A 27,482-nucleotide genomic window follows, 5' to 3' on the forward strand; every position below is an offset into this window, starting at 1 on the left:
AAAATCTAAAAATAAATTATAAATAATAATTATTTTACTAACAGTTAGTCTAGACGATAAAAAGCTCTTATTCATAAAGAAGGAATTCATACAAATTCAATATTTTGGACATTTTTAAAAAATTTTAGAATTAGAATTTAAACATGAATAAATTATTATTATTAACATAATTATTGTTTATGATCCAACAATATATAGACAACTTGAATCATGAATAATCAAGAAGCAAACATAAAACATTAAAGTATTAAACAATTCAATACTATTATACTAAACACAATTATATGCAGAAAATTAGATTGCTAAAATGTTCTTATACTTTTATTGAACTGAAGTAATCGAAAGGGGAGAGAGAGAGATTACCGGTTTATGTGATAACACGGAAAAGGAACAATAACTGCAGAGAGGACCGGTTGAAGGGGCGTAGGTCGAGGCGGCGACGCGCCAAGCCCGAGCGTTGAGCAGCCGAGTACCACCGGCGGTCGGCGGTCTGGCGAGCCAGAGAGTAGAGGCGCCAGAGAGAGTTTGAGAGAGCCAGAGAGAGAAAATTAAAAGAGAGCAATTGGGAGAGAGAGAGAGAGAGAGAGTGGACACGTATGGGTATGGGCGTGTGACGTGCCAGCAGGGCGTGTGGGAGAAGGTGCGGGTGGTGGCATCATGATGCCGTGCATAACAGCGTAAGCCTTGGAGTCTTGGCCCACAAGCCAACAATACTTTTCAAAAAAATTTCACTTTGGTCCTCTAAATTTGTAATATTTCAATCTTTTTAACAACTTACTAATGGATTGTTTTGTAATTTTAAAAATGTGGGAGGGGCCATGGCCATTGTCGGCCCCCACATAGCTCCGTCCCTAGGAATGAGCCTCCTCCACGGCATCCCACTTCGGCGCCCAATCCCGCATGGGCGGGCATGTGTCGCGTAGGCTAACTTCGGAGTGCTGGCTTATAGGGAGCGACCATCACAAGAATGTGCGAATGAGCACAATGGCAAGTAAGTATGATCATCCATATCAAGTCCTTGGTCATCATGTCTAAAATATAGTACAAGTACTAGCGGCCCAACGGTTGGTCTCTATGTCACATTGTAGAGGTCGTCATTTAACTAAGTCAAATGTCACTACATGAAGTTCATATCACTATGTCATGTATAAATCATTTGTCCATGAGTATGTAAAATTTGTCATTACACTAATCATAATATGATATCTAACATGGTATGAAGGATGTCATTTCATATACAAGTTCCATATACAATTCTCACTATACTATATAGAGGATGCAAAGCTTGACATATAACATGCATATCTTAGGCATTCAAAAATTCATTTAAGCTACATCTAGCATGAATATGCATGATTTTCCATTTTACAACATAGAAAATGACATAGGAGGAGTTCACCCATTTCGGTGAGGTCAAACCAAGGTTTTAAGTGCCCGTCGGTACGGGCCGTATCCACTGTGCCGTACCGTGCCAACAAAATACCGGCACGATACAGACCCCGTGCCGATGGCACAGCTCAAAACCCTCTATTATTTAAATTAGTAAGTAATTTCCTCAATAAAGTTCAAGAGATGTGATAAAAAGACATAATAAATAGTTAGGATATTTTGTTGCTAAAGAAAATAAATTTTTCATGCTATTATGTGTTGGCACATAAGAATTTTTTTGACCGGCACGCATTGGCACGGCTCGGCACGCACCGTGCTGTACCGTGCCGGCAAGTTTTCGGCACGACCTCATGCCACGGCACTTAAATCCTTGGGTCAAACCCACCGGATACCCCTCGACACTCCTTCGTTTGCGCGAATGGAGTTGTCCACTAGCCTCCTAACACCCTAACAAAAATTCTAAAAGGGTTAGGAGCTTCGAACGAACACCCCACGAAAACCCTCAAAAATCACACCATAAATAGATAGAAAATACCTTAAATGGTGATAAACTCTTCCAAAATCCCAAAGGAGGTGAGAAAGCTTCAATTCCAACCTAGAAGGAAGTTTTGGAACCATCAGTTAAGCTTTATTGGCTCTTTCAAGAGAAAATCCAAATAAAACCCTAGTTTTCCAAAAACTAGGTTAAACTTTCATAAGTCCTCCCAAAACACAATCTAAGAGAGCAAAATTGCTACTAACCTTCTTTAGAGCTCCAAACCAAGCTAAGGTGAAGCTAGGGTTGGAGATATTTCCTCAACAAAGCTCAAATCTTCAAGTTCAAGGCTTCTCCAAGGTTCAAGAACCAACCACCATGAAAGAGGAGAAGAGAGAAGAGATCAATCCTAAAAAAATCTCTAACAAATGAGAAGAAATACTAGAGAGAAGAAAGGGAAGAGAACCTACCACTCTTTCTCTGGTTCCAAGCACAAGGAACCCCTCATGGGGGTGTTGGGGTATATATAGAAGTGAACAATCCCCAAAAAGCCCCTCAAAAATACTAAACTGTAGATTACACTGCGTACCGGTACTCGAAGGGGAGTACCGGTACTCGAAGGGGAGTACCGGTACCTGGCAACCAACCCGCAAAACCCGAGCCTCTGTCAAGCGGGTAGGCTATGGTGTATCGATACCAGCTTGATACAGTACCGGTACCCGGCCCCAGTATCGGTACCCGTCGACTCTGTATTGGTACTCAGCACCCCTCAACTCAAACGCAAGAGCACCCCTCTCGGTCACGCGTCGGGGTTCCGGTACCCCACTATGGGACCGGTACTCAACATCCCAAAACCTGCATTTTGCAAATTTTGGTGCTAAGTACTCACGCCCGCTTCACAAAACGCGAGTAATAGATCGGTACACAGTCTACGACCCTCGAATACACAAAGAATAGTACCAAATACTATTTCGACACTGGAACCTTACAATTTGCTAAAGTTCAGTGTGCTACACAATCCATAGTTCTGTCACTAGGTTCATGATCAACACCACAATGATACCTAGTGTTTCACTTTGTTTCCTATGTCCAATCTTTGTTTTCTATGTTTAAACCACTAGTTTACTCTACTAGTTCAATGCATCTCTAGGGTTCACATGGAACTGTACTCATGCATCCTAAGTTCAAAGTTCTCAACCACAGTTGTCTACTTCTAATTTAGGAAGCATGCAATTCACATAGCAATAGAATAGCTTGAACCCTAAATGTAAAATAACACATACATATATACATGCTCAATGAGTAAAATTAGATATAGAGAGAAATCCAACTATTTCGGAGAGCACCACCTATGTTGGTTAAGTACCAATTTCTAAGATTTCCAAGCAATTGGATTTCTGACATCGATTCGGCACACTTCGATTCTAACAAACGAAATTCTTCAAATTCCTCCATTTGGATGTCGTAATCTTGTTGTAATCCAATTCGGAGTTGTCCCCAGTTCGTGATACCACCCTGTCCACTGCACTGATCGTGTTCCTTCTGTTGACCCCAAGCAAAGAACTTCAAATCCATTTCGTGAGGAGGAGGAACCATGCTTTTAGTTGAACTGCTGCTGTTGTGTTCGTGTTGAACTAACCTTCAATTAGGGATTTATAAGATCGTTTAATTCCAAATCTCTTAGGGGCAAAAACTCCAATTCTAACCCTAGGGCTTCACAAGTTCGACAAGAAAACCCCAAAATCCATGGTAATCTTTAACCAACGTAGTTTAGAATCATATAGGATCTCCAAAAATCTCTTTCTCATTTTCGAAGGATTTAACTAAAACCCTAATACATATCCATAAATCTCATCTTGGCCACTATGGTCAAGACGCTTGGTCCACCATTAGAGAGCTCTTCCAAGCTTCTTCTCCAACTTGAAGCTTCCAAAATCTCCTATTTCTCCTTTTTGATAGAGGTTGCAAGAGAGGGAGAGAAGTGCTAGAGAGGAAGAGAGAAAGGTTTACCCTTTCTCTCTCGTGTGTGGGGTGGAGAGAATGAGAGGAGAGAGGCTATGGGGTCTCCTTTTTAACCCCTAAACAGTGGAGGATCTGAACCTTCTATCAAGATCCGAACCCCGAACCTCATTTCAGGCATTTTCGCAGCCAAGGTCCGGACCTTCCCTATAGGGTTCGGACCTTAACAGTGTGAACAACGTTTTCAGCTTTTTTATTTTCTTCTCATTTTCGCTCTACAACTTCGATTTTCATTCCGTTTTCTCTCCAAATCAAATCCAACACAATCAAAACTCCTTCAAACATATGAAACACTTCCCATATTGGAAATTATAGTTTTTCCTAATAAACACAATTAGATTTTGATGTACAACCATTTTCTCAAAAATTTGCATTTACTCCCAACTTTCTTCAAGTCTATCCGATACTTATCTGATGCCTCTTCTAATCATTCTGACACCCTTGGCATGCAACATGGACCTCACCAAATCCACGTCTTGACTATATTTCATCCAATTTGCCTTAAGCTCAGGGAAACGTGCTAAAAGTTGCTGCATTTTTACAAGTTTTCAACAATAATTTTTACAAGTGCGGAACAACTTCCACACCAACAAAAAATTTGATTCGAGAGTTCCAAGAACTTGTCTTTAGTGCAAACTCCCCAATAGCCAAAAGTTTTACAAGTTTTCAACAACAAATTTTATAATTGCCGAACAACTTCCACAACAACAAAAATTTCGATAGGGGAGTTCCAAGAACAAGAAGTTGCACCCAATTTGATAAGAATATCAACAAAAACGAAGGAATTTTGAAAGAATATCAACTAAGTATAAAATATTGTACATGTTATACAACGCGTTTGATCAAAATTATATAAATGTCAACCTCCTGATCTTCCTCTTCCTTGACGCCCTTGACCACGCCCACGCCTACGCCCACGCCTACGCCCACGCCTACACCCATGCCCAAGGATTTAAGTGTCGACCGTGCCGCACCGGTGGTGAGGCACGTATCGTGCTACCAAAAAAGGGGCACGGTACAGGGGGGGTCTCGGACCCCCTATCCGTGAGCGGCACTCGGGGCCGTGCCGCATGAGACAGAGCGGCACGGTGATGCGTGCCGCGCCACAGTGCCGTGCTAGCACTGCAAAAATTTTTTTTTTGCTTTTTTGTTTTTGGCTTTTTTTTTTTTTCATTTTGTTTTATTTTTTGGGGTACCCGAAGCATTCTGGGTACCCTACAACCCCAAAAAATATTGCAAATCGAAAATCTATTTATTAGGCAAGTCAAAAAAATTATAATTTTTTTTGTGTTTATCAATATAGGACAAATTTTTAATTTACATATTCAATCCCTCAGCTTTCACCACAGACATCTATTTTTTCTTTACAAATTATTTTATCAAAATTTGCCGCACCGCGAAACTTTTGCCAAATTAGGAAAACAAAACCGAACTCAATAAATAAATTTTAAGACACATCAAACATAAAATTTTATTTTTGCATTAGAAGATTGAAAAGACTGATAAAATTAAAAGTTAAATTAAATTAATTGATACTTAAATTTATTTAATTTATTTGTCATATAATTTATCGCTTAATTTTTTTGATAGATCTACTAATTTTTTGAAAAATAATTTTTTAAAATAATTTTAAAATTATTTTTTTGTATTTTATAAAAGAAAGACTATAATATGGTCAAAAGAAAAAAGAAAAAAAAGATGTCTTTGCATTTTAAAAATTCTAATCTGTAAAAATTTCTATTCTGCATCAGCTATAGTTGTACTTTACATACAAGAAAGCTTACAAGTATATTAATTGATGAGTATAGTAAGCTATACATAGCAAATATTCATAATTATTTGATTAAATCTTTCAAAATAATATTATAAAGAGTTTATTGAAATTAAAAAAACTAAAATAAATCCGTGCCAAAGCGTGCCAGTAGGAGGTCATGCGTATCCATCGGCACGCAATCGTACCATGTGTTGGCATGCAAGCATGCCAATGCCGTACCGTGCCAGGCAGACAGCGGCACGCCCCCGTGTCACGGCACTTTAAACCTTGCCCACGCCCATGATCAACATCGAGATCAATAGCAAGAATGCCATGAAGTGGCTCAATGCTTGCTATCTGATTGAGATCCTCGATGATGCCCTCATGATGCTCCGGAATTACCTGGGTCTCCTATGGCACTGGTCGGTCACCTTCGATAGTAACCGGTGTAGATGCTGGTAGGTGCTGTGATGATGACGGGCCACGGCAACGAGAATACATGGAAGTAAAATACGCACGCGAGACAGGTGGTGGAAGTGCCTCAGATGTGGAAGGAAATGTCGAAGGGGTGTGAGTGGGAGATAGAGACCGTGACACCTAATGGCTCGATATCGAATGAGATCGAATAGGAGACGAAGACCGTCGCACCTGATGACCCAATATGGATGCGTGAGCATAATCTCCACCCTCTGAATCTCTGTCTGTCACGCCCCGAGACCGCTACCCATTTGGTTCGGTTCGGGCGCGTCGAACAGACGCCGGACGGACAGCACCTCCCCTGTCCGCCCAAGGCTAAACAACAGGATCATGTACAACAAGTTCCCAGGAAATCAACTTGAATACATACATGATCAAAACAATAGCGAGGGCACAACCAGTGCCGAACATTACAAGAGCAAGCATCACAAGTATAAACAAGTGAATAAAAGAGAGATATAACTATCTATTACATCACATTTGACATTCAACATTTACATCCATTCAACCTTTAATACAACTTGATTACATTTAAGCTTCCAAAATGAATACATAATCATATCACATATATATAATGCTAGCTATCCAAAATACATCATGTCATCTATAACCATGCACACGAGGGTGCTCTAGTACAATAGGAAAGCTCTACTAGCTAGCTAGGGCGCTACGCCCTTACCGCGATCACCTGCCGGTCCGCTCACGTGTGTACCTGTACCCCAAAACCACACGGGGTGAGAACTATATAAATATAGTTCCCAGTGGGTTCGGCCGCCGACTCCGCCGATCTTCCCACTAGGTCTAAGCTGGCACAGATAGATAGATAGAGATATAGATGATATAAACAGCTACTATATCTACTATGCCATCAAATGCAAGGAATGCATGCAATATCATTTATCATGCTAGTATGCTTTAACAATGTAATGAATACAAATACGACACAGTTATGCAATCCACTAACATATACTATGTCTAATCAGGGTATGAATGCAAATCCACTTATGCTATTCATGTCATTACCCAATCCACTAGGCTACCCCGCCTAAGATCTCAAATCTCATAGGTACTCACACCACAATCTAGTAGGTGAAGAGGTGAAGAGCTACCCCGCTCTTCGCCCTGACTGATATCTCAAATCTCATAGGTGAGGAGCTACCCCGCTCTTATCTCACCCGTCTCACATCTCAAAGGTAATAGATGAAGAGCTACCCCGCTCTAATCTCATAGATATTGAGCTGCCCCGCTCAATCTCATAGGGGAAAGGCTACCCCGCCCTTCGCCCCAACTCACGTCCCAGTCCAATGGGTGAGGAGCTACCCCGCTCGTATCCCACCCGGTGAGCTACCCCGCTCATGAGCTACCCCGCTCGTGTGACAACTCCGGCAATGGGTGAGGAGCTACCCCGCTCGTATCCCACCCAGTGAGCTACCCCGCTCGTGAGCTACCCAGCTCGTGTGACAACTCCGGAGTGCACTGCTTGTGTGGAGCGACCACCACAAGCTCAAAACAGACTTGTGAGTATGATCCAATCCTCGCCAACTGAGGATACCCTGTCAACTAGGTTAACAAACACTCGAAAATCCACCTATCCCTAGGTCCATGTCAAGTGTCTCAACCACACTAATCAACTCGCACTAGGGAATTGAACTATCCCTATGTTTGATGCCATAGTGTCTCAATTACACTAATTCTCATGCAATATGCCACGATTAGGGAAACTCATCTATTCCCTATGCTCAATGCCACAAGTGTTTCTATTACAATAAGTTCCAATGCCACTCGTCATGTTGTTAACATTGTTTACATGCCACTCGTCCAAGTCATAGTGTTTTCTATACACTAGTTCGCATGTCACTAGTTTTCATCATCAAGTCCGAGTTCACCGTTTTCTTATCACTATAGGATCTCATGTCACAAACCCTAATCCTCATGCATTCTAGATTTAAGTGTCAAGTCCATAATGCTACACAACTAGACATACATGCAAGGAAATAGAAATGCAACTATACATACATCCTATAATGCATAAGAACAATATGTGCAATATGACCAAAAATCTAACTCGGACATAGAAGGAAGCCCAGTTGCTTTGGGATGGACACCCCCCAACTTTTAATGCTACCAAGAGGCTAGGGTTCCGATTTCGTGATTTTTGGAAGCTTTCGCCGTGAGCTGCGGCAATTTGTACCGAAACAGGCCTTTTCTCCGATATCTTCGCGTAGCCTCGTCGTATTGCCGAACCGACTTCGCCAACTCGTTAGAATACCTATCAATTTGGTTTGTATCCGATTTCGTGATTTTTGGAAGCTTTCGCCGCAAGCTGCGGCAATCTGTACTGAAACAGGCCTTTCCTTCGATATCTTCGCATAGCCTCGTCGTATCGCCGAACCTTCGCCAACGCGTCAGAATACCTATCAATTTGGTTTGTATAGGTTCAATTTAGATCAAAACCCCTCACAAGCAAAACCTCTCTTTTAATGCCCTAAGATGTAACTATGCAAGAATTCATCATTTGATCTTTAAATTCGAGCATCCATCATCTATTTAGCATCTAGGAGTTTCACTAAATCCATTTCTAGGGCATACGAATCATTCCTTAGCAATTCACCATTAGAGGTTCATGAAGCTTACCACAAACACAAGCTTTTCCCCAAGCCAAGTGATGAAGAGGATAAAGACTTCACCTCAAAGCGACCTTGCAACCTTTTTCTTCTCCAAATCCACCTCCAATTCCTCTCTTTGGTGGAGAAATTGCTAGAGAGAGAGAGAGATCTTTTTCTTTGGTTGCAAGTGTGAGGGAGAAGGAAAGAATGTGTGTGTTCGTATGATGCATTCAGCCAAGCCACCTCCTCTAATAGGTGCTGTAACAATTGCACAAAAACCCCTCTCACCTATTAGAAATTACATCTCCAGCTCAGTTTAGCAGTTCGGAACAGTCGGAGCCCTTCTGAATGTCCGTTTGTGCTCAAACTTGACAGTCAGGCTCGGTTTAACCTACTGAGAAGAAATATATCTTAACTTTTCAGTTTCGACCATTTTTGGTCACCGAAAGCTCTACCGAACTGTAATCTTTAGCAGATAGCAATTCGATTTTATTCTCCACCTTCCGGGTGTCAGAATGACATGAAACTTTAAATCTAGTCTCATAAAAATAATTCTGACCTATCCTCCAGTTTTCATAATTTTCCGACACTGCATTTTCTGCTAATTTATCAGCCCCGCTTTTCACAGAAAATTCTAAATCTTTTGTTTTCGCTCCTATTTCAGCACAGGTCATTTCCAACTTATACCTTACACCCTTAAGTCCAATAAAAATAGTATCTCACACTATTTTTATTTACACTTAATTTTATATTAAATTTCGGTATACTACATCCCACCGTAACTTCATAATTTCAGAAGTTAGGTACCTTACACTGTCAATAGGTAGAGTAGGTACATTTTCCAGTACCATCTTATATGGGAGCAGATGCCTGTTAGAGTCTTTAGGATCGTATGGTGGATCATCAACTAATTGCTTGATGCTGTAGTTTGTTGTTGTGATGCATCGACCTGCATTATAGGAAAAAACTTGTTATTTTCTATATATATTAATTTTAAAATTAAAATTATAATTTATATAAAGTTGAGGCTGGAAAGTCATCGAAGGATGTTGTAATCTCTCAGGCTATCTCTCGCTGTGTGGAGCGTGAAAGGCGATCCAATCGTCATCCGGCTGCCCCTGGGATGCCACAGGATAGATGGTCTCCACATTAATGGGTATATATGTTGGAGAAGACCGAACCGTCGTAGGACTCAATTCAGTACATGCATCTGTATAATATGAAAACAAATCAATGTAGTCCTCGATCGCTAGACTTAACTGCCTGTATACAAAATGTCGTTAGTGCAGCTATAATAGCATCCGTGTACCACATAATCTGTGAACAAGTCGAAAGTACATATAAATATTCAACTCGTTGCATTAATACGTTTGTAAAATATTGAAGAAAATAGTTGCATTAATACGTATTTGTGACTTTCTTTGCTGATCTAATTTATCTTGATAAAACTCAATATCAGTTGTCCTGACGTTAGCTCCAAACCACAATCCACCAGCTTTGGCCCATCTAAAATTTAAAAATATCAGTATTAGTTGCAATTATTTTAAAAATGCAATAATTATCAAATTTATATTTCATATTGACAACCCAAAGGGCAATCTGCTATATCGTGCATAGCTCCAACTCCAGTAGATCGACCAATATGAATATGGTTCCACGCCTAAATTTAGAAATAAATTGCAATAAATTAAACGCCAGTAGCTTAATATAATAATTAAAATATTACATATTATATTTGTAATAATGTCGCAAAGCAACAGCATTCGGCCTTTCCTTTTAATGAAGCCGTTCGTAACGCCCAATAGAGATAGGCCAAAGCTGCAGCACCCCACGTTAATCCGCTCCACTCATCAAAATCCTCCAAAAGTGGAAGCCACTTAAGATGAACCCTATCCAGTGGGGTTGGAAAACAAGCTACATGCAATTTGATATAATATGTAGGCTCATGTTGTAGCTGCAGCTACTCCTGTAGGGGCATCCAAATGTATGTGGTGGTAATGTAGATATAACCAATACAGTCTAATCTAACCACCCCTGATGTCATTTGGCACATCCCCTAGAAGCGACTAATAAAGCTCCGGGCACACGTGCAGTGCGGTACCGTCACGAGTAGACCATCCACACGAAGATCAGAAATGATCGTGACATCTTGAAGTGTAATCATCATCTTGCTGTGGTGGAAGTGGAAAGTCTGCGTCTCCTGTCTCCATCTCTCTACCATAGGTCCTAATAAAGCCTGATCCAGCTGCACGTGCCTAAGGCTTGATATGTAGTAGAATTCGGCCTGTTGTAGAAGATTGAGCACCGTTGGATGGTCAAGATCCTACCGGATCCTCAGTGAAGGTCCGGGTCTCCCTGCGTATTGTGAAGATACCCATTTGAGATCTAGACTTCTCTAGGATTCGGACATTAGTAATAAAAATTTAGAACCAAAGGTTCGGGATCTGAATCTTAAAGAGGAGGTCCAGACTGTTATGTATAAATATTGATTACCAAGGGTTTGGGATCTGGATTCTCCTCCAGGATTTGGATCTTGACACCAGAAAACTTTAGTTTCATATTCCATCCAACTTTTCTCAATCCCAACAACTTCCAAAGACATTAATATAATATCAAATCACCACTAACAGTATAAAATGTTACCGGGGGTTGTGACATGCGGAATTGAGTCTTCAAGTCATCAAATTGCATCTTTTCTCTATGACTATTCAAGACTCAGACTCAACTTCATGAACTCCGCCAGCAAGGAAATCCATGACAGATAGTTTCTTCTATGGGTGCGAGCATAGAAAATAAATTATCATGCTTCACTGGTGTTGATTTTCCATTTGATACTCTCGATTGTTTTTTTTAGTTTTCATCCTTATGTTATCTATCTAATCGGCTCTTTATGTTAGTAGTTCTTGTAATTAATATTAATTATATGGTGAGCCTCTGGGTTAATATGTTTCGTGTAAACCTTCAGGATCTGTTTCAGATGATTATCTAGAGTATATGTTACTGCAGTTCCCCACAAATGTTACGGGATGGATTTGTCACACATTGGTCACATCAAGCCTTTTGAAGGTAGATCTTATCTCTGATAAGCTCATGCACTCTCAAATTAACCCATATTGGTTGTAAAATTCTACTAACAGAATTTAGAAAAGTCTAGATGATTCCTTATCTGGTTTTTCTAGATGATTAGCTATTCAATTTATATTTAGTTTTTTAGTACCTGATTCAATTTGATTCTTTCTATTGCTACATGAATAAATTAAATTCAGCTGTTCTTTGTCCAAGTGTTCTTATTTGTAAAGTCGTCACACAACAAGAAGTGAGAGAGCCAGTGTTTGGAACTTTAGGTTAAGATGCTAGAGGTGTTGCTGTTTAGAGAATATATTGATATTTCTGAGGAGACATTTCAGCTATTCAATATCTGTCTTAATCAGGTGTAAGTCTGATGTCCCTGTTTTCTATTGAATGCAAATGTGCATGGTTGTATATTTTAGATTATCTGATTTCATATTTTCATTAAATTTGCAAATAGTGGGCTATTATAGACTCTCCGTCATATAGAGGGATGTGGACTAACCGCTTACGAGTAACACAGGCTGTTGGTGTAGGCTCTTTCGCAGGAAGTACTGCTGCTGCTTCTGCTGCTGCTATTAGGTGATATCCCTTAAATCTCTTAAAACAGTTTTTTTTTTTAAATTATTAACTTCTTTCATTAGTTTTGCATACATGTCTGGTGTCAAAGAGGATTGAGTTCATGTTGGTTGATTGCTAGTGTTTCACTGTTTCTGTTGTCTTTTATGTTCGACTTACAAATTCTGATTGCTTTATTTTACTTTCACTCCCTAAAACTTTGGTCAAATTTCACTCCAATTTATCAAGTATCATTTATTACTGTTCTGTTCCTTTCATATCCTTTGCTGGTACAACACAAAGTTATGTGGATTATTTTACTGGTATGTCGCCCAGGTTTTTACTTTTATGGATAGAATATTGAACAGGGGCCGTGCACATGTTATGTTGGAGTCAGGACTGAGTTTAGGTATGTAACACCCCGAGCCTGAGACATAATAGAAGCCACATATTTGTAATTATTCAATTACAGACATGCAAGGCAACAAAACATGTAGATATCGAGCGAAATAATCTATCATGAATTTAAGTTAAATACCAATCTGATTTAAAACCACAAAACTAATTCTATAATTGAAAGTTCCACAAATGTCACCAAATCTCATGATAATTCTAACCAAATGAAAATATTAAATGTCAGTCACAAATTAAATTTAAACTATCTAATTTATTAACAATAGCTCTGAAACAAATGAATCTCAGTTTAGCGTTCACTCGGTCCCGTCCCCCACTCGTTGATCAGACTCCATACGTGGGTAAGCGACTGTAAGGTACCGGACTTCTAAAACTATGAAGTTACGGTGTACATTTAAATGGTTCCGGTGCAGTTGCGGTGTAATGTAACATACCGGATTTAAATATAAAANTTGATTGATACCTTCCTGATGCAATTTTGTTTGCTGAGTACTGTTCCTGGTTGGAACCTTTGTATTGTACTTGTTGCGACGCCTAGGACGTACAGGGGAAACTCAGTCCGTTCGGCGGTCTGTCGGCGTGCCCGAACCTGACCAAATTGGGAGCGGTCTCGGGGCGTGACAGCGACCATACACCACATTAGTTGGATTAAGCATGCAACCAAAATATTTATAAATTACTAAAAATAATAAGATGATTGAGTTTAGCTAATTTCAGAAGTCTCATTTAAAAATTTGAGCTTTGTAAATAATATATTTCACAAAAGAATAAAGAATAATGAAATTTAAACAAAAGCATTCTTATTCTATTAGAATTTAAAACAAACTCTCCGATAACTAGCGACTGTTGGTAAAGGTCCTGAACACATTGTCACACCCCGCAACCGCCAATTTGGTCGGTTCGGGTACGTCAACAGACGCCGAACGGATAGTCTCCCCTGTCCGCCCAAGGCTCAACAAACATCAATCATGTATATCTAGTTGTGTCACGCCCCGGGGTCTCTTTTTGGTTAAAACACAGCGAAAATTTTTTTTTTTGAAAACCTGACTCCCAGGTATGCCAGATCCGCCACAAATATAGGGAGTCCACTGTTCACACGGACAGAGTCTCCCCTGTATTTGCACGGCGTCGTACAAGTACAAGTACATAACCAGGATACAATCACCGCATTGAACATACCAACATTCATCATCTATATATCCATACACCATTCACCACAGGTTCACATTTTAGGATTTAAACATAAAACCACAATTATTAGTTAAAACGTTTCCAACCCGAAAACTCATTTTGAAATACTAATTTATGAAAACCGTAAGGAAACCTTTTCAAAACCGTTTCCCACACGGAAACCCTTTATCTTTAAAACATGCTACCACGAGGGGTAGAAAATCATTTTCCATTTCATAGAAATCCATAAGTCTTTATTACGTTCAAAAACCCAATTGAAATCCTGAATATTCAAACATAATGAAATACTGAATCATTTTTTATGTCTAAGTTATATCAACAGAACTAAGGGTAGAAACTAAACCGAATAACCTGGGTCGGAAGCTCTATCGACCGCTACGAACGTGTCTCACCTCAACCCTCACCGCTCGTAATACCTGAAAAATGGTGGGGGAGGTGAGAATATGTAAACATGTCTCCCCTCCCAGTGGGTACCGCAAGCCGACGAAGGCGAGGAGTACTCACCGGATTAGGAAGAGATAAACATGGTCATGAGCAGATATACTAAATACAGTAGCAACAATAATACATGAACAGGATGTATAAGAACAACTACCGCTACTGTAAAGAAAAACTGAATGCATGCATGGATATCAACTATAGTAGTAAGACAATTGTAAAGAAAGAACTGTAAGTATGCAAGCAACAACCGCTACTATAGTCATATGCGTCAACCAGACGACAAGTCCAAAAATACCCAATCTGAAAACTGCCCTATTGGTCCGCAGACCTCAGGCCCATGCCCATGCCCACTGCCAGTCTACCTGTATATAACCCAGTTCTGACCGCTCGGCACCTAGTTCTAACCACTGGGCTCATAGGCTGCATATAACCCAGTCCTGACCGCTGGGCTCACGGGCTGGCACATTCAACCACTTTTCCGGAAAAGAACACCCTCTTACGGTGGATCAGACCGCCGGTGATCGTGAAATACGAACGAGTCTCGGGCGATCAATACTGATATACTCAATGGCCAATCGTCGGCAACTAGCCGACAATCACTGCCCCTCGGGGCTAACCGACCAATAGGTCATCAAACTGTAATGAAGCACAAGAATAGACCACTCAGGTCAACTAGGATGGAACAACTCGACATCTTCTCAAATATATGCAAGTACTGCTCGATGTCAACTAACAGTATACTCAAGAACCGACCAATAGGTCACACGAATGTCACATCGTGTATCACTGAAATTCAGAACTACCGTCAGCCACTAGCCGAACAATCCAACCCCTCAAGGTTCGACCTCAACAGTCATCGACGACAGAAGTCAAGGAACTGACTGAATAGGTCATAGACATGAGATACAACGGCCGACCAATCAGGTCATGAAATAGATGCAATGCACTGACCGACTAGGTCACAATCTCACAGATAGTCACGAAATCGCTCTACTGTAAACATGATAAAGGATATGTAAAACAGCTAAGTAGAGCAACAAGGAACATGGTATAGGTGCTAGGCTCAACATATAGTATATGCATGTATAACAACCAGGGAGTAAGGGTAAGAAACTATCACCGAGCGTGCACCACTGTACCGACTTCGGATCGAAATACCCACCTATACGAATGTCGCGTCTGTCTACTGATTGCGAGAGAAAGTCAATCGGACCTACGGAGGGTCCACCGGGTTAATATCTAACCTACAATTAAGAAACATTAAATCGCCACCCACAAACAAACCCACGGAGATCGGTTTCTCCAAAACCGACTACCGTAACACGTCGGAAGTCCCGAAAATCGCATCGGGACTCTGTCGGGACCCACGAACTGTCCCAGAAAGCACCGACTCGTGCCACGAGTCACCGCTGCCATCAAACACTAACATTTGTGTGTCCTGGCAGCAAACACAAAATCTCGCCTCTAAACAATTATCGTCGGATAATCGTTCGGATCCGGGTTCCCGAAAGTGTCTATTTCGACACCGGAACCCACCGTCGCTCACCCGTCATTTCCGAACCCTCGAAATGATGCGAGTGACCAGCCAACAAGGCTCAGCGACACAACAATCAACTACGAGACACCGTCGGACAAATTCCGAACCGAACCCGCGTTCTGTCGGCGGATTTTGCCGACAAACGCACCGGAAATCAATTTTCGATCTTCACAAAGTCTTGGGCCCTTGGACAACTAGTCCAGAGGTTACCCACTACTCACATGTGCTGCCAACAGCAGCCGCGACAGACCAAAAAGCATAAAAGCCTTTAACGATACATGAAATCACATCATTTTTTGTGATTTCAGGGCTTTTATGGTCCGTACATGTAAACCAGGGATCGATTAGTCACATCGTCGTACTCGCTGATAGGTTTCAGCGTGCCGGAGGCCGTGCTCACCTTTCGGAGCACTGCTGGCCACTGTAGAGAGCGCGGGAGCGACGCGAAAGTCTGCGAACAGCGCGCATAGCATGAAAAACATGCTTATCTCGCTAACCAGGGGCTCGCTAACCCTAAATGAGGTGAGCACTGTGATCAGGACTGACAGACGATCACCGTGCTCACCCCCGGAGGCATTGGAACAGCCTCGGGTCCTCGGAACAGTGATCCCAAACCGAAATAGTGCGCAGAATAGCAAAAACTTTGCTTACTGGCCAGGGGAGAGCTAGGGCTGGCCGGCGGCGGTCGGAAGGTGGGCGCTCCGGCCGGGGACGAGCGCAGAAGGTCGGAGGGGTCCGGGGCAGGTGCTGGCCGGCGGCGGAAGGCGGCCGGTGGCGCGGCTGGGAAGTGGTGGCCGCACGCGAAACCCAAGCTTGATCCCGCTCAGTTTGGGCTGACCTGAGCTGGCCGCAGCTCGCACAGCTAGCTCCGGCGGTGCACGGGGTGGCCGGGACCGGCTATGGCGGCGCCGGAGATGGGTCTCGACCTGGGGATGAAGAAGCTCGGGCTTGGGTGGCTTCCTGAACCTGCAACCCTAATGCGGTGGAGTGGGTGGCCGAGAGAGAGGGAGAGGATGGTGCTGCGGGGATTTCCGGCGGCCGGAGTTGCTCGCCGGCGGTCAGGGCGTGCACACGGGCAGGGCAGGGCAGGGATGCAGGTGGGGCTGCTATGGTTAGCTGGGTGGATTTGGGCAGCCAAAAGGACCATGGAAACCCTAGCTGCCACTTATATACTAGGTGTCACTTTGCAAAAAAACCCCTTCAAAGTCTAGTATTTTCAGTTAGGTCCCCTGCCAGCACGTGCACATTAAACACAAGTCCCTCAACGTTCGAAATCGCGCAAAACGGCGCATAAAATATTTGACCTTTCGCGATTTTTCCGTTTTGCTGATTTCGACCTCTCAGCGAACATTTCGCGATTCCCGTAGATTCGTCCATCGGATTTCCGATCAGATTGTGCCAGCGCGTATAGCACGACTGGGGCATTGAATCTAGCATTTCGCTTAATCTGATTTGGTCGCCGATTTGCGATGAAGTCAACCCTCATTACATTCGACCATATAACCACATATATACATGTAAATCAATCAAACCCCTTTTTCTCGACAACCGTACATCAGAACCCAATTTCGTCAGTGCCATTGGGTCCAGAAAAGTCGAGCCGTTCGAAACGAGCTATTGGAGTCCTATGTTCGGAGTCCAATACGCACCGGAACCCTCCTCTACTCACTGGCTCATCCGAAAGCCGGAGTTACTATTCACTTTAAATCATCGGTTCTGGTCGCGTAACTTCTCCATCTTAACTCATTTTCTTCTAAAATTTGACGAGTTCTTATGTAATTAAATTACACACAAAAACATTATCAACAGAGAGTTTAGTTGCACTGTCAAAATCTCAGTCCTTACAAGTTGCCTAGGTAAACATAGTCAACATACATGAATCATGCAAGTCTGATACAAGCAAGAGCAAGAGAGAAATACTAGCTATTACATTCACATTCACCATTTTACATTTATCCACCAAGTACGAACATTTGGTTTACATTTTTCAACTCTAGATACATATACGTCCACAAGTAACCTCACCAAAATACATCATCTCTCAAAAGGGTACATGATACTCTAATGCATAGGAGGCTACTATCTAGGGCGCTATGCCTTTACCACGGTCCTCTGCCGGTGCTCTCTCGCTAGGCCCTGCAACAAAGTGGGATGAGAATTAATAATAGTTCTTAGTGGGTTCGGCCACCGATGCTGCCGATTTTCCTACTAGATCTAAGTAGGCATAAGTAGAAAGGGTTAGCAATATAATAAACATCTAGCATGCTACTATGCCTTGGCAATATGAAACGATAAACAGGTACAATAAACATGTACTAGCAACTACTATGCTCATGATGCATGTCATTCATATTTCATAACCCAATCGATCCGGCTAACCCGAAGGTTAAGCCCCGACTCACAACCGAATCCTGCAATGTGAGGAGACGTCCGCTACACTCACCCGGGACAGTTTGCGGGGTAACTACGTTAACCCCTACCTGAAGAACTCCGGAGACGAAGCTTGGGTGGAGCGACCACCGCCAAGCTAAACAGACGTAATGTGAGTATGGTCCAATCCTCTAACCCGAGGATACCCTACCAACTAGTGGTAACAATGCCAGGGAAGATACCAATCCCTATCCTCATATCATGAGTGTTCTCAATTTACTATCCAAATGCCACCTTTGTATGTCACAATGTCTCTATCCAAATGCCACCTTTGTATGTCACGATGTTTCTAAATTCTCATTGTCAAAGCACTATAGAGTTCCTTTGTTCACAACCCAATCCTCATGCACATCTATACCAATACATGATTTCTCATGGTCAAATCCAACGTGGATGCACCACCTTAATTTGAGGATGGTGGGACCCACTATTTATTTTAGATTTTTCTCTATTCTTTTTTATCTTAGTAAAACCCTCCACCCTCACAGCCACATTATTCAACTTTTTTTCTCTTTTTTTTTTCCTCCTATCTTTTACTTTTTTTTATTTTCGAAACTCTTTACTTTTTTTTTTATTTTCCAAACCGACAGTGGCATCTCTCTCTTCCCTTATCTCATCTACGGAGCGGTTTGGGTGAAAGGTTTTATCTCTCCACCCATAATTTTAGAATTTCTTTTCTCTCCTTTTCCTCTCGCTCGCTACTAGGGATGTCAATGAGTATGGATACGCGAGATTTTATTCGAACCCGAACCCGAATGAAACGGATATATTCGATGGATATGGATATGGATTCGGATATGGATATCAAAAATAGAAATCCGACAGATATGAATTCGGATATGAGTTTTGATTGTACCCGACGCGAACCCGAACATGACCCGAACCCGAATTTATTTTGTATTATATATATATATATATATATATATATATATATATATATATATATATTTGATGTTATATTTGAATTTGTATTTTAAAAATTTAGATTTAATAAAATATTATTGAATATTGAAAAAAGAAATAATTATTTCAGGTTCAAATTTTGGGTTCGGGTTCGGGTTCGGGTTTCGGATTTTTGGCGGTTCGGGTTGGATATGATTTTTAAAATCCGTCGGGTTCGGGTTCGGGTCTCGGGTCTCGGGTTTGGAGTCGGGTTCGGTGTTCGGGTTCGGGTTTTTAAAAATTCCGCCGAATATGACCCGTTAACATCTCTACTTGCTACTCGGAGCCTTTCGGCCCTCATCCGTTGTTCCTCATGCATCCTCAAAAAGGACGGGTTATGGTGCCATCGCTGTCTGCCCCATTCTTAACAATCACGAAACATCTATATTTCTATATTTTTATTTCTCCTATAATTTTTTTTTTATTATCTACCCATTGCATCGCGCGGATTATTTCACTAGTAGTCCACTATGTTCCATCTCATATCTATACAAATACCATGAGAGCATACAAGGAATGGAATAAACATCATCCTACTCTACAATGCATGAATCCTACATATGGATATACATGGCCAATGAAGCAACATAGACATAAAAGGAAATTCGATTGTCTCGGATAGCACCCCCCTACCTCTAAATAATGCCGAGGTGTGAGAATCCTAGCCTCGCAATTTTTTAGACGTCGATTCGGCTTGGCCCAACGCAAACGAAGCAAAAACTGTACTTTTCCTTAAGAACTTGCCGCACGCCCATAGGAACTCCGGTTCGAGTTGCCCACCGTGTCGGTTTTACCTTCAATTAGGTTTACATAGGGTTAACTTAGATCCAAACCTAGCACTTGGCAAAATCCCAGTTTGAAACCCTAAAACTCACTATTGCAAGAATACATCAAATAGCTTTTGATTCATGCAATAATTGAGTATAGCATCACCTAGGGTTTCCATCTAGCTCAATTCTAAGGGATTTAAATCAAACCCTAATCATAAACCATAAAAACCCATGAAGCTTACCTTTAACCAAGCTCCTTCTCAAGCCAAAGAAGAAGAAGAAGAGAAAGCTTCACCTCCAAGCAATTCCCCTCCACCAACTCCACCTCTTGGAGCTAACCCTAGGAGACAGAGAGAGTATTTTCTCTTAGTGTGCAAGTGTGAGGGAATGAGAAAAATGAGCTCAAACCCCTCATATAAACACTTCATCTTCACAATAGCACCAAGCCCCTCACACAAAAATAGGGTTTCACAAAACCCACCTTTTCACGCGTACGGGGTCCGGACCCTACCTGCAGGGTCTGGACCCCGTAAGCATTTCCACTGCGAAAATTTCTAAAAATTTCCCACAATGCTTACTAGGGTCCTTTACACCCTTATACACCGTTCCGATGCATTCGGACATTTAATGGACCTTTTCGAAGTGTCCGGTACCACACTTTGGTCAATTTCGACCGAAGTTCGGTTTTACGCGTCGAGGATTCATTATCTTTACACATATCATAAGCACTCGAAACTACGATCGCAGAGCCAAATCACTCGAAAGTGTATCTAAATAGCATCCGAATATCTAAATAGCACCCGAATATCTAAATAGCACCTGAAGGCTCATCACAAAATTGCACCCAATGGCGCGTCACAAAATTGCATTCGGTAGTGCATCACAAAATCAAAGCTAGCATCTAACACAAAGTTCATGTCGACATGGCCAACAATATAGCAATATACCAAGAGACATCACATTTTGTGATTATTTATCCAGTCAATATTTAAAAAAGAGCAATTATCGAATACTAAATTTTTATCAAACAAGCACAATATCGAAAGCACATATTTTCAGAAATTGCATAGCAATTAGATTCAAAGCCTTTTAGAAACCTTTCAACGATTTATAATTTATATAAGCACCCTTAACCCATTTTTAAAAGAAAAGTCTACACAAAAGAGTTTTTTATGTTTAGAACATATTACTAGAATTTTACAAAATACACTAACAGGCGTTAGGTCACTTACCCTTTGCATATGACAAAGCTGTGAAGGGATCCCGTGGGTGGGTCTCGCAAGAGTAAGTCGATTGCAGCGGTCTTTCTCGCTTGATGATAAATCCATTGACTAGAAATTAAGCATGAAGAAAAAAGAGGAGAATAGAAACAACACTCTTCTGCATAGAATTTTCCAGCCGGACTCTCTCCGTACATTGCATAACACGAAGGAAAATTTGCGAGAAAATTTCTCCAAACAAAATTTCATTCAAGTCATTAAACCGTCACAAATTATGACGAAGACAATTACTCAAATTTATAAAGTTCAAAAACCTAAATTTTTTGGTATGATAAGAAGAAGAAACTAAATCCAGCTACAACTTTACTGTTTTACTAAATCCTAACCGAATCTCAATCAAATCTAAGCAAATTATAAATAAAATCCTAATCAAGATTAAATGAACAAAATAACAAATAAAAATAAATTCCTAATTAATATCTATGATCTGTTGGACTCTAATTAGCTAAAGATTGTCATAGCCAACTCCTACTCGACTCAGACTCGAGCCTAATGAGCCGTACTCCATCAGAAAGTCATGGTAGAGATTTAGGGGAAAGTAATTTCTTACGAAACAAGAATAATCGTGTAAATTGATATGCATAATATTATTTTATTGCATAATGGTGATTCCTTATCTGCTTTCTTTCATGTCCTCATAGAAACAGTTGTACTTGGTTACCCGATACATAAAATAAAGGCATAGAGTTCTGATGCATCATGCATGCTAGATTCCTGTAGTCTGATGTCCTTTAGCTGCAAAAACTACAATTGTACGACATTATTGAACAAGAGATTGTTTTTGCTTGAAAAAATATGTTGCATAGATAAATTGGAATGTTGCATAGCTGCATGTAAGGTTTTGTCAGAGCACATACAATCATCTCTAATTGTTGGTGGATTGGAACATTTGGACAGATGGGTGGCGAAGGATGGTCTAGGAGCAATTGGACGTCTATTCATTGGTATGGAAAATAGATGTGACATAAAACTTGAAGATAGTTTTTATTTTTTCTGATCAAAGTACAATATTTGATAGGTGGGCTTTTCGGGACTCTTTTTGATGATGATCCAAAGCAATGGCGGATGTATGCTGATTTCATTGGCAGTGCTGGAAGGTTTCTAAAACATGTCCAGAATTATATATATATATTTCTATATATATATATATATATTTCTATATATATGTATATATATAGAAATATATATATGTATATATATAGAAATATATATATGTATATATATAGAGCGAGGTTACTATGCTCCTACGAGTACGGAGATCTACGTACTCATATGTTGTTTTTGATGATAGAGTTTTCAAATCAACGATTCATACTGTTAAGCATCATCCACGAATCATTCATAGCCGCAATAATGCTTCCATCTACATGTGCACTTGTTCTATACAAAGAACAACACTTCTTGCCTCTTGTCAACATAATTAATCCTTTAGTGAGCGTCCAAACATCATTACCAAAATATGAGACATAGCCTTCATCATCCAACCATCCCGGAGAAATAAGATTAAGACGAAGATCTGGTACATGTCGAACATCTTGGAGGATAAGTTTTATTCCCATATTGGTCTTGATACAAATATCTCCCCTCGGCACAATATGAGAAGATTCACTATTACCCATCTTCACTTGTCCAAATCTCCTGCTTTGTACGATGAGAAGAAGTGCTTGTGAGGAGTTGCATGAAACGGTGCACTCGTATCAATGACCCAATCAACATTTGAAAAAGAAGATGCAATATTAATATATTCATGACCACATGTATCCATAATAGCAATATCACTATTAAGAGTTATAATAGCACCTTGCTTGCCCTCTTCTTTGGACCTTGCTTCTTCCTTCACTTTGCCCTCTTTTAGATCTTTTTTATATGTTCAACATACTTTTTGTAACGACCCAGCCCACTAGCAACAATAACTCGTTGGGCCCAACCACCGGCCCAAAATGCTTAAGCCCAGTTATTATTACTAGTGTCTAAGTCTATTATATAACCAATCACATCCCCATTCATATCCGATGTGGGATTATTGGGGTGTGACAGACTCCCTCCATTAAGGCCCTGACGTCCTCATCAGTCCAATCACACACATAGCCCAAGATCACCAGGCGATGTGAGACTCGTCTCGCTAGCCTTGTCATCCAGACCCTGGCATAGCTGGTCACCTTATCATACAGACTCCGGCATAGCCTATGACCTTGTCTTTCAAACCCTGACTCAGCCGAAACTCGTCACACATTTCCGGCTCGTGAACTAGCTCTGATACCAAATGTGACGACCCAGCCCACTAGCAACAATAACTCGTTGGGCCCAACCACCGGCCCAAAATCCTTCAGCCCAGTTATTATTACTAGTGTCTAAGTCTATTATATGCCCAATCACATCCCCATTCATATCTGATGTGGGATTTTATTGGGGTGTGACACTTTTTTCATATGGCCTTTCCTTTTGCAATAGTAGCTTGTAATATCTTTCTTTTGTTTTGACTTGCTTCTTGATTTGTATTGATCACCATGATCACGGCTCTTTGACCTTCCTCAGTTCTCCAGAATGAGAGCTTACAATGTAGATGCATCAGAGGCTTTCCTTGTTTCGTCATTCAACAAACTTGTGACATAACTCATAGAGATAATTCCATCCGGTGCCGAATTATTAAGTGAAACTACCAATGTTTCCCATGAGTCCGGTAGAGAGCTTAACAACAACAATGCTTGAAGTTCATCATCAAGCACCTTCATTGAGGTGAGTTGGTTCACTATGCTTTGAACCTCATTTAAATGCTCCGATATTGGAATTCCATCCTTATACTTTAAATTCAACAATTTTTGAATAAGAAATGCCTTATTTCTGGCAGTTTTTCTTTCATATAGCTCATGAAGTTTTTTCTACAAACACTCGGCAGACATCTCATTTGCCACCAAATTAAAAACACAACATCATCAAGCCATTGACGAATAGTGGCCACTGTTACTCGATCTAGTTTCTTCCACTCTTCCTCGGATATCTACTTCGGTTTACTACCATCTAGTGGTGTATATAAATCTTTACAAAAGAAGATCCTCCATTCTTGCTTTCCAAATGGCCCAAAAGAAGATCCTCCATTCTTTACAAAAGAAGATCCAGCCTATCTCTCTCTCTCTCTCTCTCTCTCTCTATATATATATATATATATATATATAGTAGGACTATTATACTCTTATGAGTATACATATATTGATATATATAGTAGGGCTATTATATTCTTATGAGTGTAGAGTCCGTCGCACTCATTAGTCATTTTCAATGATAGATCTTCCGAATCGATGATTCATACCGTTAAACATGATCTAGAGCATTTGAACTTCTAGAAGTTTCAAGCGGGCATAAACATGATCTAAAGTCCATCAAATGGGTATAAAATGAACGGTCAAAATCGAACGACATCCTAAAACTGGAGGATCAGATCCTTCAATTGAAGATTAGAGTTATTGATCTTCATCTAGATGGTGAATAGAATTTTCTATCATCGAAAACGACTTACGAGTATGAAGACGATCGTACTAATAAGAGTAATAGTAGCCGGAATCTATATAGATTTATGCGATAAGAAGCGATGTCTGGAGTCAAATTCTTTTTTATTTGAGTTCCAGCTCGGGGCTTGAGAACAGAAAAGCTATTCCTAATTCTTGATAGTACGCGCATCTCTAAATGAATGGCCTAGCTTTGCTTTTTCCTTTTTCTCAGGTTTGGTCGGTTTACCAATGGTGAGGTCGACTTTCTTTCTAGTCTAGCGGGTTGACTATTTTGTTCCTTAGAAAGCCTCCTGCGAGCGAAGCTTTTCTGGGAGTATGTTTTTCTAACACCTGAAAAAAGCAACTTGTAAAAGCGGTTAGTCCTTGCTTCATTTTAGGCTGCTAAATTGAAGGCAGCGTTGAGGGTGGCTAGTCTATGCAGCGAAAGCATCTAGTTCCTTCAGTAGCTATTTAAGCCCTTTCACTCGGAGAAAAACCTTACCATTTTTGCTTGGTCATTTGAAGACAAGACATGCTTTGATTGGACTTATTGGTAGAGCATTGCCAACTACTCCAATAAGGTTTTAAACCTGACTAGACCGGGCATTATAGAGTTCGGCTACTATACTCTTGTAAGTACAATCGCCTTCATACTTGTAAGTCGTTTTCGATGATAGAGCTTCCGAATCAACGATCCATATTATTAAACATTATTTAGAGCATATGAAACTTCTAGAAAAATTTCACAATTTTTCGACATTATTTATTTTACGATCAAAAGATCTCAAAGTTGACAACTTTAACGGCCGGTATGGGATGGTTGCTTGTTTAACGGTGTAAAAAAATCGAATTCAGTTGAATTTTTAATAGAAAATTCTATTCACTATCTAGATGAAGAGCAATAACTCTTATCGTCAATTGAAGGATCCGATCCTATTTTGACCATTCATTTTATGCTTGCTTGATGGACTTTATTACAATTTTGAAAAATTACGAAATTCATTTTCTACAAGTTTCAAATGTTCTAAATAATATTTAATGGTGTGGATCGTCGATTAAAAAGCTTCATCATTAAAAACAACTTATGAGTATGAACGACTATACTCATAAGAGTATAGTTAGCCTACTCCATATATACAAATATATGTATATATACATATATAAAACTAGGCTCCTATGCTTTCAAAAGTACGGAGGCCTCTATGCTTGTAAGTTGTTTTCGATGATGGAACATCCGATTCGACGATCGGCTCCGTTAGATATGATCTACGCTATTAAAATTATTGAGAAACTAAATTTCATAATTTTTTGACTTCGCTTGCCTAATGAACGAGTAGTCTCAAAATAGATGAAAATAAAAATCTCACAAAAAACAGTGGCGAAAGACAAATTTCGAATTAGAAGGATTGATCTTGCTCTTGATTTTAAGTAGAATATTAAAGTTTCATGTAATTTGAATTGTTCTACACTATTGAACTTACAAGCATGCCACATCGGCCATTAACATAGTCATTTTTTAGATCCTTTGATCACTTGGTAAATGATGTCGAAAAATTATGAGTACAAAGGGGTCTACACTCATAAGAGTATAGTAGCCCTAGCCTATGTATATATATATATATATATATATATATATATATATATATATATAGAGTCCGGGCTACTAACTCTTATGCAAGGTTCAAAATCTTGTCTCGTGCGCACTCGTGCAGTGCGCGCAGGTACGTGCCCAAGAGAGGTGCACGGTACAGGGGGGTCTCGACACCTGTGTGCGCGGCGGCACCCCTCGCGTGCCGCTCTGAGAAAAGCGCCATCGCGCAAGGGTGCCGCGGCACTGTGCGTGCGGCTTTTTTTTTTTTTTTGCCTTTTTTTTGGTTTTTTCTTTTTTCTTTTGTTTTCTAAGGTATCGAGCCCCGGCCGGGCCATCTATATTGTCTTTTTTTTCACTTTGTTATCTTTTTTCAACTTTTGTTTTGCTTTTTAGCGGATGTCTTTTTTTAACTTTTTATTTATCAATATATGAGCAAATTTTTAATTGACATATCTCATCCATACTGCGGGGGGCGAAGTCCCCTGCACCCCCCTCAGATGTCAGTGGTGGGCTACGGACTCGGGCCTTTCGGCCTGAGCCCTCCGCTTCCTCCACAGACATCTATTTTTTCTTCGCAAAATATTTTGTCAAAAATTGTCGCACCGCGAAGCTTTTGGTGAATCAAGATAACAAAAATCAATCTCTTAAACAAATTTTGATCAGATATTTTTAAAAAGAATAACAAAATAAAAAAATATGGATGTAATATCGGGAATATATAACTTTCTCACAAATACCAGCAATACTTATATCAACATTTTCAAAATAAATCTTGTATCTGCAGATGATAATATGCCATATGATCAAGCGCGACGATCTATGTCGAATTAAACAGTCATTTCTATGTAAAGATGTAAATTTAAATAATTATTATACTTGTGGATTTTATTATTGTATTTTAATTTCTATTCTACATCAAGTATAGTCATATTTTACTTACAAAAAGCTTACATGCATATTAATTGATGAGTATAGTAAAGTATACATAATAAATATTCATAATTATTTATTTAAATCTTTCAAAATAATATTATAAGAGTTTATTGGAATTAAAA

General features: G+C 40.2%; 1 protein-coding gene across 12 annotated transcripts in view; it reads left to right on the forward strand.

Annotated features, from left to right (window-relative positions):
• The window catches only part of LOC109720035 (protein root UVB sensitive 5), a 78,521-nt gene that overhangs the window by 27,381 nt on the left and 23,658 nt on the right, over positions 1-27,482 (forward strand). For 7 of the 12 annotated variants that reach the window (XR_002218851.1, XM_020246893.1, XM_020246895.1 and 4 more), the window contains exons 4-8: positions 11,685-11,785; positions 12,064-12,150; positions 12,249-12,370; positions 22,249-22,295; positions 22,370-22,448. Coding sequence is in view for 11 of the 12 variants with exons in the window: in XM_020246893.1 (XP_020102482.1) it covers positions 11,685-11,785; positions 12,064-12,150; positions 12,249-12,370; positions 22,249-22,295; positions 22,370-22,448 (436 nt within the window). In the remaining variant the exon portion in view is untranslated. The remainder of the gene's footprint in view (positions 1-11,684; positions 11,786-12,063; positions 12,151-12,248; positions 12,371-22,248; positions 22,296-22,369; positions 22,449-27,482) is intronic. The other 5 variants (XM_020246901.1, XM_020246902.1, XM_020246900.1 and 2 more) reach the window with 4 other exon arrangements.

Source organism: Ananas comosus, linkage group 14, assembly GCF_001540865.1.
Source record: "Ananas comosus cultivar F153 linkage group 14, ASM154086v1, whole genome shotgun sequence".
Taxonomy (NCBI): Eukaryota; Viridiplantae; Streptophyta; class Magnoliopsida; order Poales; family Bromeliaceae; genus Ananas; species Ananas comosus.